This window comes from Pelodiscus sinensis, chromosome 1, assembly GCF_052426305.1.
Source record: "Pelodiscus sinensis isolate ZL-2025 chromosome 1, ASM5242630v1, whole genome shotgun sequence".
Taxonomy (NCBI): Eukaryota; Metazoa; Chordata; order Testudines; family Trionychidae; genus Pelodiscus; species Pelodiscus sinensis.
The window spans coordinates 188,199,094-188,215,828 of record NC_143052.1 but is presented as its reverse complement, the minus strand read 5'-3'; the positions used below and the strand labels follow the sequence as shown (position 1 = coordinate 188,215,828).

Here is a 16,735-nt window from a genome sequence, read left to right as displayed (position 1 = left end):
GAAGCAGATATTCCTCTACCCCTCATCTTTTGTTTGTGTCTGTTGAACAGTTAATGAATGAACTATAATCTAAAAATATAGATTATGCAATTTATAAACATTTTTTAAAATGCAACTCAATGCCAAAATGATCCTACTACCATTTTAAAAATCTGCAATAAATACACATAATAGAAACTTACTCTTATATGTGAAGGAAACCTATTTCAACATTTGCTTTTTCCTTCAAAACTGATGCTTGTTTCTATTCATAAGAACTATTCAAGCCATATATTTTGTACAGATATCTTTCTACTGGTTATAAAATATTACATATATGCTAGATGATATGTTAGTTAGCTCACAACATCTTACATAAACTAGTGTATCACCAACTACATTACTTTGGAGTTACAGCACCATTAGTAAAACACTGGTTGGCTGTGTCTAGACTGGCCAGTTTTTCCGGAAAATCAGCCGCTTTTCCGGAAAAACTTGCCAGCTGTCTACACTGTCCGCTGGAATTTCCGCAAAAGCACTGACTTCCTACTGTAAGAAATCAGTGCTTTTTGCAGAAATACTATACTGCTCCCATTTGGGCAAAAGTCCCTTTTGCGCAAAACTTCTGCGCAAAAGGGCCAGGGTAGACAACTGAGATTTGTTTTCCGCAAAAAAGCCCAGATCGCCATTTTCGCAAAAGCACGTCTAGACTGGCCATGGACGCTTTTCCGCAAAAAGTGCTTTTGCAGAAAAGTGTCTGTGCCAATCTAGATGCTCTGTTCCGAAAATGCTTTTAACAGAAAACTTTTCCGTTAAAAGCATTTGCGGAAAATCATGCCAGTCTAGACGTAGCCGTTATGTATAGCTGAGAATAAATACAATAAAATGAACAAAGATAAAATAGATCAGTAAGAGAACTTACTGGCCCTATATGGACTGAAGTCAGGGCTAGATAAATTAAATACTCCATGTTCTGTGAAGCTCTTCAGAAGTGCTATGTAGGAATTTTCATAGTCGTCATACTCCTTTGTCAGGTTACAGAATAGGCGTGTGGTGTTTGAACATTCTTCAGCATCTTTCCATTCCTTTTTTGAGCTAGTTTAAGTTAAAAGAAAGAAAAATTAAGTGTTGTTCAAAAAGATCATCTGATTTGTGACAGTATCTCTGGTTTGTAACATGAAAGCTCACAGATGCACTGAAGTGATCTCTGCTCTCAACTTAAACAGTGTCAAAAATGATTTAACGTCCCCCCCAAAGACTAGTAAAATTCAAATGGTTTATTTATCGTGTAGCTGCATGAGGAATGCTGGAGAGGCACCTTTTTGATAAAAAAAATTGAAACCCCCCCAAATAATCTTAAACCACAAATAAATCAGAATGACTAAGGGCTATAACAAAAATTATATACAAGAAGTGTCAGTCATAAGGTTTGCGTTGGAATTCCCACTAACCTCAGCAACATAAAATAAACTTTTATTTGCTTTTCTTCTCAAAAGGCTATGCCGATCCAGTCACTCGAGTAAGGTTAATCTCATTTATTGCTCCTTTCCTGGTCCATATACTTTCTGTACATATATACACACACTAACTTCTCAACAAAACCCTACTCAAAACCAAAATCAAAACACCACCACAACAAAATCCTGAAATTAACTTGATGTTTGCAGCCCCTCACATTGTTCTCCCTTTTCATATGTTATACTCTATTTCTCCTAAAAACTTTCTCTGTTTAAAATGTAAGCTCATTGGGGGCAATGACTCTATTATTATGTGTTTCATAATAGAGTTCCAATCTGAGATGGGTGCTTACATACTACTGTATTACAAATAATAAAGAGAATGGAGAAGAATCCTCTCTTTACTTAAAGGTGACCTGCAAGTATTATTTAAAATATAGTTTTACCCTGAAAATTGTTTGCATATCTAGAGACAGCCTGAGACACAATAGCATTTGGCATATAACATTGAGTACCCAGATGGGATCCAGTTCAGGTTCCTCCTCCCATGTCTAAGGCCCTACCAAATTCATGGCCATGAAAAATGCATTGTGGACCATGAAATCTGTTCTCCATCCATAAAATCTGGTCTTTTGTGTGCTTTTACCCTATACTATACAGATTTCATTGGGGGAAGACCAGCATTTCTCAAATTGGGGATCCCTGACCCAAAAGGGAGTTAGAAGGAATGTCATGATGTTATTTTTTGGGTCATGGGGAAATTGTGGTATTGGCACCCTTACTTCTGTGCTGCTTCTAGAGCTTAGTGGCCAGAGAGCAGCAACTGTTGTCCAAGTGCCCATTTCTGAAGGCAGCACCTGCCCAGGAGCAGCACAGAAGGATGGTAGTACCACGTCATCCTTACTTTTGTGCTGCTGCCTTCAGAGTTGAGCACCTGGAGAGTATCAGCTGCTGATTGAGGGCTCAGCTTTGCAGGCAGCAGCACAGAAATAAGGGTAGCAATATCATACCATCCTTCTGCTTTGCTGCTGGTAGAGTCTCTGCTTTCAGAGCTGGGCAACTGGATACCAGTGTCTACTGGCTCCTGGCTCCACTGCTCTCCATCTGCCCAGTTCTGCAGGCAGAACCACTGCCAGTAACAGTGCAGAAGTAAGGGTAGCAATACCAACCCTTCTGTACAGTAACCTTGCAAACCTACCACAATGCCTTTTTTACTCAGGACTCTTACAATTACAATACCATGACATTTCAGTTTTAAACAGTTGAAATAATGAAAGTTACAATTGTTAAAATCCTATGACTGTGAAATTCACCAAAATGATCTGTGAATTTGGTAGGGCCCTACTTATACCTTTGGGTATGTCTAGACTACATGCCTCTGTCGCCAGAGGCATGTAGATTAGGCTACCAGGCATAGGAAAATGAAGTGGCGATTTAAATAATTGCCGCTTCATTAAAATTTACATGGCTGCCGCGCTGAGCCGATCAGCTGTTTGTCGTCTCAGCGCGGTAGTCTGGACGCGCGGGTGTCGACATCAAAGGCATTTGTCGACCACCCAGGTATGCCTCCTGGGATGAGGTTTACCTGGGTGGTCGACAAATACCTTCAATGTCGACACCCATGTGTCCAGACTACCACGCTGAGCCAACAAACAGCTGATCAGCTCAGCGCGGCAGCCATGTAAATTTAAATGAAGCGGCGATTATTTAAATCCCCGCTTCATTTTCCTATGCCTGGTAGCCTAATCTACATACCTCTGGCGACAGAGGCATGTAGTCTAGACGTACCCTTTGTTTGGTGTTGTTATAAGACTGGTGTCCCAGATTATGTGAGGCACTCAGTATATATGTTATCACTAGTTTGCAAAATATTTGCTTTATAGCTCAGGGTGCTCTGCATACATGCAAATATATACATGCAAATACCAAATATAATATGGCCCAGTACCAGACAGCCAGTCCATCACGCTCCCAGAGGAATCTGGCCAAATCTCTCAGTTACGGTACAGTACTTTGCCCCAATGAAAGAAGAGCAACAGAAAGTAACAGAAATTATCAACATAAGTTGAAGTTGTCATTCTTTTGATAAATACAGGTTTCTTCAATGTATAGTTTTGCTCTAGGAATTAATGTGCTTGTTTAAAATTGTTCTAATAACTATTCATATCCTAAAACCTAATTCTTTCCCTTTTATCTAATGAATGGTAAATTTCAGAAAATCTATTTGGAAAACAAAACAATCAATAGAATATGTTGACTAGTAAGTAAGAAAAAGTACAAATTTATGTACAGTATGAAAGGAAACAAACCTTAAAGCTATGTACTGCACATGATAGTATGTTGGCACAGTTGTATTATTTCCTGCTTCCCATGATAAAATGTGCTGGAAGTTCTGAGAGTTCATTGTTAACTTCTGAGGGGAATTTATCAAAGATGTTTCTAAATTAAAAGAAAAAGTTGCTAAGATTAAGAAGCACTCAAAAAGGAAAGCAAATGGAACACAGTTATACATAGTGGCTACGTCTACACTGCAGGCTTCTTAAGCAAGAACAGCTGTTCTTGCGCAAAAACTTGAAGAGCATCTACACTGCACATGTGTTCTTGCACAAATAAATTTACAGTAAAGCGTGGGAACAGAGGGCTTATTCTCCCGAGGAATAAGCTCTTGTGCAAGAGCTCTTGAGCAAGAAGGCAGTATGGACGGGCAAAAGGGCTTTCTTGCGCAAGAAACCCCTATGGCTAAAATGGCCATCAGCACTTTCTTGGGCAAAAGAGTGTCCACACTTCCATGGACACTCTTGCGCAAAAGCACATGTGTTGTGCAAAAGCACATGGCAGTGTGGATGCGCTCTTGTGCAAGACCTTTTGCGCAAATACTCTTGCGCAAAACCGTTCTTGTGAGAGAAGCCTGCAGTGTAGAAGTTGAGTAGACATACTGGCTACAATCAGTTAAATATCAGTCAAAAAGATTTTTAAAAAAAGTACACGATTGAAGATGAAGTCATTCTAAGTTGCATATTCATTGCACTGGAGGCACAAATGCATGGGGACTGTCCTGCCAAATATAATCAATATAGCTTTCTTAGAGCATGACTACACTAGAGAATAATTTTGAAGTAACTCCCCTTATTTTGAAATAACAAGCAGAGTGTCCACACTACCCAACCCACTATTTCAAAATGAGGGGCTAGTTATTTTTAAATAATAACTCCTGCTTTACTTGGGGAATAAGCTTATTTCAAAATAGTTATTTTGGGAGTTATTATTTCTAAATAATTTCCCAGTGTAGACATGCCCTTATTCTTGAATGGAAATGCACAGCGAAGTCAAAAATTATGCTGGATGCAAGTATACACATCTTTTGAGCTATTTCAGGGATTTTGCTTAAAATACCATAAAAATTCTTACCTGCCAAACTGTACAAAGTTGTGGTAAAAATGCTGAGGTACACTGGAAATGAAAACACGTGTACATATATTTATTCATTAGATAAATGGTACATGTGTATTCTACAGTATTTGTCACAGATAATAAATGTATCCTCCCAGTATTTTTGAGAACTAAAGCAAACAGAGATTAAACAATTTGATCAAGATCACACAGTAAAGCTATGGTGGTGCCAGGGTTGCCAACCCACAGAAATTTCATTTACGGACAAAATGGGAAAAATTTACGGACAGACACATTTTTTTACAGACATAATTATTATACTATATTAAGATGACATAAATGGCCAAAAGTGAAAAGTAATCGTCATTCATACATCAATATGCTAATGCTAACTCAGCGGGATAATGTAGATAATAATATCACGTGGATCACATGATTCACGTTACATTACCTCAACCATTGAGCTAAATAAACAACTAAAATGTCCAATTTCCACTGCTCCACAGTAAAATGGCTGAAGCAGCACAGAAGAAATTTAATTGCTATAGAATAATTGCTGTTTTTTGAAATTTTTATTGCACTGCTACGAAATTTACTGACACCTACATTTTTTTACGGACATGTCCAATTTCGGCTAATTTTTTATGGACTGTCCGTAAATTTACTGACGGTTGGCAACCCTGGGTGGTGCCCAACAAAAACCTTTTCTCTTAAGTTCCAGTCTGTGACTTAACTACAAGACATTGTTCCTGTCATACCCCCTGTTTGCCCTATGAGTACACAACATACAGTCATGGTAGAATTGCGATGAAAAAGAGTAAAAATCAACAGTAGATTATCAGCTATTTTAGAAAAGTTTAGTCAAGTGGGATGAACCCTAAAACATTGTTTTATAAATAAATAATTCCTATAAATTTTATAATATAGAGAGTAACATATTAATTATGATTTAAGATTTTTGGGGCTGGAACTATATCTTCAAATACACGTGTACAGCAGACAGTACATTTTTAGTGCTTCCACTACACAAATAAGATAATATTACAAGTGCCTTGATTATGATACTGATTCAGCTTCCAATGAAATAAATAGAAAGTTTTCAAGTGACTACAGTGGGAGTTGGATCAGGCTCTACTACCTCTGTAAGAAGATAACTTATATTCAACAATACTGTGTATCTTTAATTTTAAAACTAGAAACTAATAATACACTATAAAATGTATCAATTTTGTAAGAAGGTTTAGTCTCTGTCCTCAACAGTTAATATTTTTTTTAAAACTTTGGCAAGCAAAATGGATGAAATTCCTATTCCAGAGCATTCAGACCTCCCTTAACAACTGAGTTTCCTTATGTCTACAGAAACTTGGCAGTCCTTAACATTGCATCATATCTGTCAGCAATATAAGATTCTGAGAATGTCAATCTGTGTGTCATTATGAAATCTAAAATGTCTGCTGAGCTTGTGTGAAGTGATGAATGCAGCCACAAAAATAGTTGAGGACTCTTTCTTGCTCAGAGTAACACCAGGCTTAACTTGACTGGGTTTTGCAGTCTATTACCATCCAATTATTACATTCTAAGCTATTCTGAATTTACAAATTATACCTATGTGGTGTGCAGACACAGTAAATTACACTTGTGCCGTTACCTGTATTCTACAGCTAATTTGCATGCAGCAATTTCATTAGTTCTATGAGGGAGACTGCATCATTTGTGGATTATTTGACCCACCTGTCATACCTGTGCACCATCTGCCACCCACAGACGTCAATACAAATCTCCCAGCACAGTCCCACACACACCAATCAACACACTCACTCATACAACAAGGATACATAATAATGCCAAACACACAGACCCCCCTCACTACAGCACGCACTCCTCATTCACCACATGCACAAATTCACACCCATATTCCCAAACAACACCTCCCCAGACACAACAACACAAGCAGAACACACACTGACATCAGATATCACTCAGAAGCTTAGAACATCTGTTGAGTTTGTGTGAAATAATCAAAACAGCTCCAAGCACAAAGAAGCTAAATCTCAATATAGATTAGAGGAGGAGAAATGAAAATGCAAAGGGATATGATCTGCAAAATAAATGGGGAATCTTCAGAGTGAATAAATTCACTGCTTATGCTATTGCTTTTTCTACAGAGTTAAATGCACTTTAGCACTTTCCGGTTAAAATTGAAGACGAGCCAGTTTTTTTTTAGTTGTGTATTTTAGTATATTAACCCTGCTAAATTCCAACTATTTAAAATCATACAGCAATAGCATACAAAATTTAGGACAGGAAATGAAAAATCCTCTATCCATCTGAAAGCACAGGGGGAATTTAGAGATACACGGTACAACAAGTTGTTCCAGAACTCTACTATTCTTATCAAAATGCCATGGAATCTTTAACGATCACTACAGGTTGAATCTCTCTAGTCCAGCACTCTGTCATCCGGAATGATTTCAGTTAGCCAGTATCCACTTATCATGGGTACGGCCAAGTTTCCCGTTGTACCATAAAGTTTGTTTACAGCCACCAGTCCTGGCTCTTAGAGTTCTGTGTTGTTATTTAGCTCTAATTTACCCGCAAGTCCACGACTTCACTTATCAGAAGTTTGAAGCTTTGGAGATCTATCTTCCAGCATTCAATTTAGTGGATCTTGAATAGACCTGCTAACTTAAATGCTGAGGGTGTCCCCAACAGTGCTGGTACTCCTCACTATTGCGAGGAGAAAGGGAACTCAATGGGAAGCTCAGCTTAATGTGTGGCGACTCCAGCTACGTTTTTTACATAACTGGAATTGCATATGTTAGCCTGACTTTCCCCCTTAGTGTGGACCTGGCCTAAGAGCTCATTAAGCAGTGGAAATGTTGGTAATGCTCTAGACAATATTGTCTTTCGTTCAGCAAATTCTCTGGTTCGGCACCAGTCAGGTCCCTGGTGCTGAGAAGTTCAATCTCTAGAGGTCTGGCTCTTGCTTTTGTGTCTTTATTCAAAAAACACCACTTCTAACAGTATAGGTCTGATAATAGCATGATAGTGCATTAGTTCAGTAATTACTCAAAAGGAAGAGTGTTACTCAGTGAATGATCATTACTGCTATTTCTTTGCAGGGTATAAACAATTAAGCAACTTACCAAACTGACAAAAACACAGTGGTCCAATTAATACTGCCATAATGATTTAGAAGAACATCCTGATTGTGAAGTAATCATTTTAGTTCTGGGTCTGTAATTATACCAAGTAAAATCAACCTTAGTAAATTAAATTACTGGATGATTGACATAAAGGCACAACAAGTCTTCCACAGTAAGAACTGATATTACACCTTTAATGCCATGTGAGAAATAGAAAGAAATAGTATATTTAATGATGAGATACATAGTGTTATCGTAGCTTGTCATTATCAAATGAGTTTTTGGATTTAAAAGACACTTCTGCAATAAAGAAAAAATGCATTAAACTAGAAAAATGTTTGTAGTGTTTCAGATAAATATAGGCAAACTTTTTAAAAGTGTGTTTAGAGTTTATATTGCAATGATGTGACAGACTGACAATATCCTGCATAACATCAATGAACTTTATCAAATTAAATTTTATACCTTCAAGATCCACTCTATTAAAATGCAATTATATCTGTGCAGATATATAAGTGGGATGGTGTGGCACACCAGTAAAAACCAGCCCCTGTACTGGCCCCCACACAGTTTTTTGCCACAGTGTTGCTTTGCTGCCCTTTTTGCCCCAGTCAAAAGGAGCGGTAATGTTAAAGCACTGCCATGGCATTGCTGTCTGACCCTACTGACAAGGTGATTGCAAAAGGGGCAGCTATTCTAGAGCCTGGTGATTTAAAAGGGCCCAGGGCTCCTGGCCACTGCAACAGTTGCCAACTGCAGCCCTGGATCTCCCGGACTCCAGCCATGAAGGATTTGCTGCTGGGGGGTCTGCTTCCAGTTCCACCTTGTTTGCCTGAGGCCCCATCCCTTCCAGGAGCCCAGAATTGCTCTCCCACCTTCCCAGGAGCATAGGTCCAGTTTAGGACACAGTGATAAATTCTGAACTCTACTTTCACCTCTGTGTCTGTGTTATTGTGGACCTGGATCTACATACCTTCTCTTGGAGACTGACCAATCTCTGGAAGCTTTCACAAATTTCAAAAGACTTTTTGGAACAATACCTTTAAACTAGATATCCAAGGAAGTACTGTAACTGGGGAATGCAAATGATCTACTTGCAATCCTCTGTTTTCTGATTATACCATGAGGCGAGAAGCCCAGTGACTACTAATTCCAAAAGTTGCCAGTAATGAGGTTCTGGAACTAGTCACTATACTGGGATTGAAGCCATGCTTACTAGGGATGTAATAGTGTGGTCAATTAACTGCCTAACCGATAAGCAAAAGCTTACAGGTTAATGCTATAGACCAGTGTTTCTGAAAGTGCTCCACAAAACCACTTTGGGAAACACATTAACTGGCCGTCCCAGTTTGTTTATTTATTGGCACCGCGGCTACGGAGTCTCTCAGCTCCCATTGGCTCCATTTCGTCCTTTGCAGTCAAGGGGAGCTGCAGGAAGCAGTGAGGGCTGGGCCACTGCCTCCCGCTGCTCTGTTTGGCTGCAAAGAGCGAAACAGAGCTAATGGGAGCTGCGAGGCTCCGTGGCCACGGCGCCAATAAATAAACAAACTGAGGAAGCAAGTTAATGTGTTTCCCAATGTGGTTTTGCGGAAGATTTTCAGAAACACTGCTCTAGACTACCCACATTTGACCCTTCCCACCACCCACTCTTTCTAGTGATGTAGATGGGTCAGCCTCACTTTTTAGTGAGATGAGACCTTAGGCTCCACTGGGAAAGAACTGGAGAGGGGAGGGGGGAGGGAATTACTGTTTGAGCGCCCTACTTCAGAATTCAAACTCAACTATGAATTTCTGGGGTTTCTAATAGCAGCAGTTTTTAACTTTAACAATCTTGAACGGCAATACATGTTGAAAACATTGATATGTGTCTACACTATTTCAGGCCAAACAGAAACAAACAGAAGCTGGATAGCTGGACCATAAGTTAAGTGAAAAGTACCATCCTCACCCTTTTAATTAACTGCTCTCACTTAAAGATGTCACAAAGGCACAGAGATTTGCCTGTTGCAGACCTCCTGAAAAGTTCCATTCCTGTAAACCCCTTCAGGCCCTAAGGATCAGTACTTGGATAGGATAGGGGCTCCAATTGTTCTAATGCCGTGGTCACCAACCCATCAATCGCGATCAACTGGTCGATCGCGAGGCCTCGACCAGTCGATCGCGAGGCGTTCGGGCAACCCCATCCCCCATTTCCCCCCACCCCCGAGAAGCCCCACTGCCTACCTCTAGTGTACTGCCGGCTTCCCGCGGGTGGACGGAAGTCCTGTCTGAAGCCTGCGTCACTTCCAGGAGTTCCAGAAGTGCGCGGGCTGCTCCCCTCCCACAGCTCTGTTGCGTGCTGGGGGAAGGGGGCGTCAGCCCCAGAGGAGGAGTACGGAGGCTTCCATGCGCTGCCAGCGCCGGAGGGGTGAGTTGAGCGCAGGGGTTTCCCTACGTCGTGGGAGCGGGGGTCAGCCCCGGGGTTTGGCTGAGCTGAGCCGTGCCGTGGGAGGGGGGTTTGGCCCCAGGGCAGGCGCCCGCAGGGGTTGGCCGCACTGCGGGAGGGGAGGGCGGGGGTTGGCCGAGGGGGGGTTGGCTGGGCTGGGCCGCACTGTGGAAGGGGGGTTTGGCCCCAGGGCAGGCGCCCGTAGGGGTTAGCCGCACTGCGGGAGGGGAGGGCAGGGGTTGGCCGAGGGGGGGTTGGCTGGGCTGGGCCGCACTGTGGAAGGGGGGTTTGGCCCCGGGGCAGGCGCCCATGGAGGCTGGCCATGCTGCGTGAGGGGAGGGAGGTGGTTGGCCAGTGGGGGTTGGCTGGCCTGGGCCGGGCCGGGCCACGCCGTGGGAGGAGGGTGTGGCCCCGGGGCAGGTGCCCGCGGGGGTTGCCCGCGTTGCGGGAGGAGAGGAGATGGGCTGGGCCACCCTGTGGAAGGGGGGTTTGGCTCCGCCACGGGAGGGGGGGTTGTTCCCGGGGCAGGCTCCTGCAGGGGTTTGGCCCCGCCGTGGGAGGGGGAGGTTGGCCCCGGGGCAGGCATATGGGGGGGTTCCCTGCCCCGTGGGGGGGGGGAAGGGGAGTCGGGCCCGGAGGAGGCATGTGCTGGCTTCCCTCGGGGGGGGGGGGGGTAGAATCCTGGGAGGAGGCAGATGCAGGGGACTCTCTGCTGCCACTGGCACCCTGTCCCCACTCCTCAGACCCTACTCCCTGTCCCGAGCCACAGAACTCTGTTTCCATTCCCGTCCGCATTCCCTGAACTCTGTCCCCACTGGCACCCTGTGCCCTGCTGCAGAACCCTGTCCTCTGCCCTCCCAGCACCCTGTTCCCTCTCCCCTGCCCCCAGCCGCAGAACTCTGACCCCACAAAATGTATAATTATAAACGCTTTATTGTAGATTTAAATAGCATGAATAAAAAACAGACCATTTATTTCATAACTATGTAGAAGCTATTTTATGTTTAGCTAGAAGCCATCTTGTATATCAGAAACCATTTCAGCTTTTCTCTCAAGCACGTAGACCAGAGTGAACTTTCTGTCACCCCGTGAGAAGAGGCCTACAGGATGGGCTATTGGTATGTGTTAATTGGGCTGGTTGGGACAGGAGATGTATGTACTCCCTCGTACCTGTCCGCCATCTTGTTGATAAGGCTTTGTTTTTCCAAATTTAATTGAGGATTTCTGTAATTGGATGCCCTGACGTCAGACTGTTTGGCTAAGGCTATAAAGATACTAGGATTGATTGTATTAGCAGCCTTACTGGGCCTGGCTCTGCTGTGACCACGTTTGGCTCATGCTGTGCTTTATTAATTAATAAAGCTGTTTGTTAGTTGCCTAAACACAGAGGAGCGTGTTTTTGCTTCGACAACTATAAACACGTGATTTTAATTTTATATATCGCATAATTTAAAAATATACTGTTTATCAGAGTGTGTAAGTAAGGGCTGGGGATAGCAAGTGATGGACAGGAGGAGAATAGAGAGGGCGGGGCTTCAAGGAAGGGGCGGGGCGGTAGATCTTTGCGGGTTCTGAGATTTAAAAAGTGATCTTCGGTGTAAAAAGGTTGGAGACCGCTGCTCTAATGTTTACAGGACTAGGGCTCTCTTGCATAAGGGGAAAGTTAGCTGGGTATTTGCCTAGCAAGAGGCTTGGAGGATCAGCAGAATCAAGGCAAAAATCTCTGTCCACACTCTGCTGCCTATCTCCCAAGAGAAGAATCTTGAACCCTTGTCATATTCCATTAGGTTAACTTGTGTTGCTCCATGAAAGCGGTTCCAGCAAGTAAATGTTCCCTTGCCTCTTGCTTCTGACTCCCTTGAAATTTAGGTTTGTAGTGTAGACACAACCTATGTTGGCATAAGGTATGTCACTCAGGGGCGTGAATAAGTGAATCATAGAATACTAGAATGCTAGGACTGGAAGGGACCTTGAGAGGTCATCGAGTCCAGTCCCCTGCCCTCATGGCATGAACCCCCAAGAGACATAACTTACACAACTTAAGTGCTGGTGTAGGTGGGAGAGCTTCTCTTGCTGGCAACTTCTGCCATTTGCAGACATGATTTTATTATGCTAAAGGGGGAATTCTCTCCTGTCCACACAGTGCATCTTCACCAGACATGCTACAGTTGAGTATAGATGCACTGCAGCAACACAGTACATGGAGACATCTAAGCCCTTCAGTCCCCTGATAACCTCGCTATCTGTGTGAGCCTTATGAGGCTTGGACCACCTCAGGCCCGTAAGAGGCTCATCATTCCCTCTACTCCCATGAGCCATAAGTTGCTTGACCACTCCTGCCCACACCAGTTCACTACTTGTAGTGACCCACAAACTCATCAGCCTCCTGGCAAACAGTCAAACATTAATCATATTTATTAAGGACCATGGGCAACTTCAGGTGGCCTCAGTGAGGGCCAGGTAGGGTTGCCAAATGGTTTAACAAAAAATATTGGCTCCCTCCCCCAAAAAAAACAGGGGAGGGGGGAACAAAGCAGCAAAACTTGTTGAGCACAAAAAAAAAAACAAAAAAAAACTGACCGGGACAGAAAAACAGTCATGGTCCCTTTAATTCCCGGGACCAGTGTAAAAAGGATGCCGGTACTTCAGGAAAAAGTTGTTGACCCTCCCCCCCCAAAAAACAACAACAACCCACCCAAATTTGCCCTTTTAAGAGCAGAACAGGCATTGCCCTTTTAAGGCAGCCATTTTGAAGTCTGCCCCAACCAGCCTGAGCTGTGTGTGTTCTGGTAGATGCCCGAGCCAGGAAAAACACTAGGACATTTCCCCTGTCCGGAATTTTCTTAATTTTTTTTACCAAATGGAAGGCCCAAAATACCGAGCTGTCTGGTTCAATACTGGACACCTGGCAACCCTAGGGCTGGGGCAAAATATGGCTTGCAGGCCAGATCCAGCCCACCAAGCCACCGGATACAGCCTGTGGATGCTGCAGGGAGCCCCAGGCAGGATCCCTGCTTTCCCCGCCCCATCTGCATGACGCTCAGAAACATGGTTGCGGGCCAGTTTCACTTTAAAAAATCGAGCCTGGAGGGAAGGGGGAAAACTTTAGGAACTGCTTGCACCCCCAGCACAATCCAATTGGCTGACTTCTGGACATAAACTGGCCAATTGGAGCTGTATATTTGAATAACGGGCAGCCACGAAGTACAAGGGGCTCATAGTTATTCACAGAGCATATGGTTACAGCCTGTGTGGGGGCAGGGAGGCTGATTCAGGAATGGGCTGCTGGCTGGTAAGTCTTCTGGCCAGAACCTGCCTCTGGCACCCCAGTCCCTCCCTTCCCCAACCTTTAGCCCCGGACTCCTGACATCCTTTAAAACACCACCTCTGAGTCCCCGGCTGAACCCAGGCTGCATGAGGGCACTGTGGCTATGAAATACATAAAAGCCCCTGCTGGGAACTCTTGTATATTTCAAAGCAGGCACCAGCATGCAGTCTGGAGTCAGCAGTCTGGAGTCAGCGGGACTTCCCGCTGGCCCCAGGTTGCAGTTGGAGTTCTGCATTCCTTTGAAATGTAGCCATATGCTCTGTGAATAACTGAGGCCCTTGTGCTTCCTGGCTGCCTGTGATTGAAACACGTAGCTCCCACTGGCCAAGTGCCTATGACTATTGGAGCTGCGGATGGGAATTCCATCCACTACTCCACTAGTCAATTAACCGCAATTTAACATCCTTACCCTGGACCACTTTCCAAATTCTTGGAGTGGCTCCCCATCAAAAATGATTGCCCATCCCTGGCCTAAGGGCTGGGTTACTCAAGAAATGTAGCTCATCCATCCTGCTAAGTTGCTCAGGGGGGTATGTGAAAAACCCACCCTCAGTGAGGCCTGGAGGGCAGACAAGCTGCGGGGACATGGGGGTGGGCGGGAAGAGGGGGGGGGTAGCGCATGTTCGCAGGGGCTTCTCCTGCAAGAGACCCCAGGAGAGCCGCAGCGAGGAGCGCAGGTAAAGCGACCCGCTCGGCTCCTCTCTTCAGTCCCCCCCGCTCGACACAGCGCTGCCCCCGGAAGCGCTACGGACCCGTCTGCAGCAGAGCAGCGGCAAACCCCTGATTATCCCCCGCGCCCTTGGCAGGCTGGTGCCGAGGCCCGCGAGCCGGAGGAGCCGGGCCAGCCCCTTTCCCGCGGTTGTGGCGGCAGCAGCAGCCTCCTTTCCCAGCGCCGCCCCCGCCCCGCTCCGCAAACGCCGCCGCAGCCAGCGGCCCGGGGGAGGCCCGGGGGCGCCGCTGACGGCAACACTCGCCCCGGCGGGAGGGGAGCCCGCAGCCGCGCTGGGGCGGGGGGCGAAGCGAAGCAGCGCCGGGGAGTCCGCTCCCCCGCCCCGGTACCTGGCAGCGACGCGGCCCCGCTAGCGGCTCCCCGGGTCGGTGGCTTCTCCAGGCGACACGAAAGCGAAAGCGCCGGGGCGGGGACTGCCTGGCGGGGCGGGGGCTCCGGGGCGCTGCGCAGCCAGGCAGCCAGGGGCGAGTCTCTCCGGGCTGCGCCGCCTTTGCCCCGCTGGCCGGGGCCCTACGAGCGAGAGCAGCGGCTGGGCTGTGAGCCGGGGGGAGCCCTGTGAATACTACAGCCCCCCTCACAACCTCCAGCAAGCCCAGCCCCCGGCAACCCACCACTACCCCAGCCGCCCTCTAGAGACCCTCTGACCAGCCCAGTAGCACCCCCAGCACACGCCATGACCCCACTGCAGCCCTACAGCCCCAGTACGAACTAACTCCAGCACCCCTGCAATCCCCAGACCACACACCATAACCTGCTCAATAATACCATCTGCACCGACACATACAGCCCCCCATGCACCTCTCATCCTCCAACCCTTGCCACACAGCCCCTGCACACCCACCACACAGCCCCTCCATGCACACTCTTCACTATACTCCCCATCACTCAGCACCCCCTCACACACAGCCCAGTCTCAGATCCCCTCTCCTACTGCACTGTGCTCTTTGCTCTGCTCCCCTTTTACACAGACAGGCAACTCAGCTGCACTAACAATACTTCAAAAAACAACAAATGGTCTGGTAGCACTTTATAGACTAACGAAACATGTAGATGGCATCCAGGGCTGGATTAAGGTATGGGCTAGTCAGGCAGCTGCCTGGGACGCCGACCTTGGGGGGGGGAGGGGCGCCTAATGGCAGCTGTAGGGAGTGCACAGCGCCCCTTATAGCTGCCATCAGACACCATGCGTCCAGCTCCCGGATCGCGGGCTGCAGCAGCTCTGAGCAGCCACCCTCCAGCAATCACCCGGGGCAGGGGCCGCGTTAACCCCCGCAATGCTGGCCAGCAGCGCCCTTCCCCACAGGGCCGCGGGGCCCTGCACGGCCAGGCTTGGCCCGCCCCGGGTGGCCCTGAGTTGCGCACCAGTGACGGGAGCTGGGCTGGGCCGGGCCAGGCACATGCATCCTGCCACCGCCAACTCTGCGCGCCCTCCCCCACGCGCCTGCACAAGGGGCGGGGCCGCGCATGCGCCCTCCCCCAACCTGGGGCACAATTAAACTGTCTGCCCGGGGCGCTGGAATAGCTCAGTCTGGCCTTGATGGTATCATGAGCTTTTGTGGGGACGCCCACTTCTTCAGATGACTGGAGTTTTTGGGCTGTGCTGAGGAAAGCTCATGATACCATCTATATGTTTTGTTAGTCTATAAAGTGCTACCAGACCATTTGTTGTTTTTTTCTGTACAGACTAACTCGGATACCCCCCGAAGCTTCTAACAGTACTTAGTGGCTACGTCTAGACTGGCATGATTTTCTGCAAATATTTTTAACGGAAAAGTTTTCCGTTAAAAGCATTTGCGGAAAAGAGCGTCTAGATTGGCACGGACGCTTTTCCGCAAAAACACTTTTGCGGAAAAACTTTCCAGTCTAGACACAGCCAGTGTGTTTTTCAGAATCACAGTGTACTGTACATATTTAGTATAAAAGTAAAGCTCAGTGCATGCAACCTAACTTGCTCAGCTAGTGCCCTTGCATATTTCTTTGTTCATGATGAGGAAGTACTGTTCTGTTTGATTCTTCATTTCTCTTTTCAATGCATGCATGCTTAAAACAGGGATTTGTCTCAGCTTAAGCCAAAAGGCCTGGTCTACACCCAGAGGTTTTTGTTTTTTTTGTTTTTTAAACTGGTATAACTGTTGGAACTGTTGGTTAGGGCATGATTTTAACCAAAATGATTATACAATCCCTAGTTTGGATTCAATGATATTGATATAAAGATACTTTTCCATAGGGTTATAGCTGTACTTGTATAACTAAGCACCTGTATATTGACAAAACTGAGTC

At 45.8% G+C, this 16,735-nt stretch overlaps 1 protein-coding gene across 1 annotated transcript in view; it reads right to left on the bottom strand.

The window, feature by feature from the left end:
* Positions 1-15,042, bottom strand: part of IFNAR2 (interferon alpha and beta receptor subunit 2) — a 38,327-nt gene extending 23,285 nt beyond the window's left edge. The window contains exons 1-5 of the mRNA XM_075910968.2: positions 14,785-15,042; positions 7,973-8,063; positions 4,845-4,886; positions 3,746-3,875; positions 902-1,074 (exon numbers count right to left, since the gene is read on the bottom strand). Of these exons, the coding sequence (XP_075767083.1) occupies positions 902-1,074; positions 3,746-3,875; positions 4,845-4,886; positions 7,973-8,012 (385 nt within the window). The 5' untranslated portion in view covers positions 8,013-8,063; positions 14,785-15,042. The remainder of the gene's footprint in view (positions 1-901; positions 1,075-3,745; positions 3,876-4,844; positions 4,887-7,972; positions 8,064-14,784) is intronic.
* Positions 15,043-16,735: the final 1,693 nt, after the last annotated feature.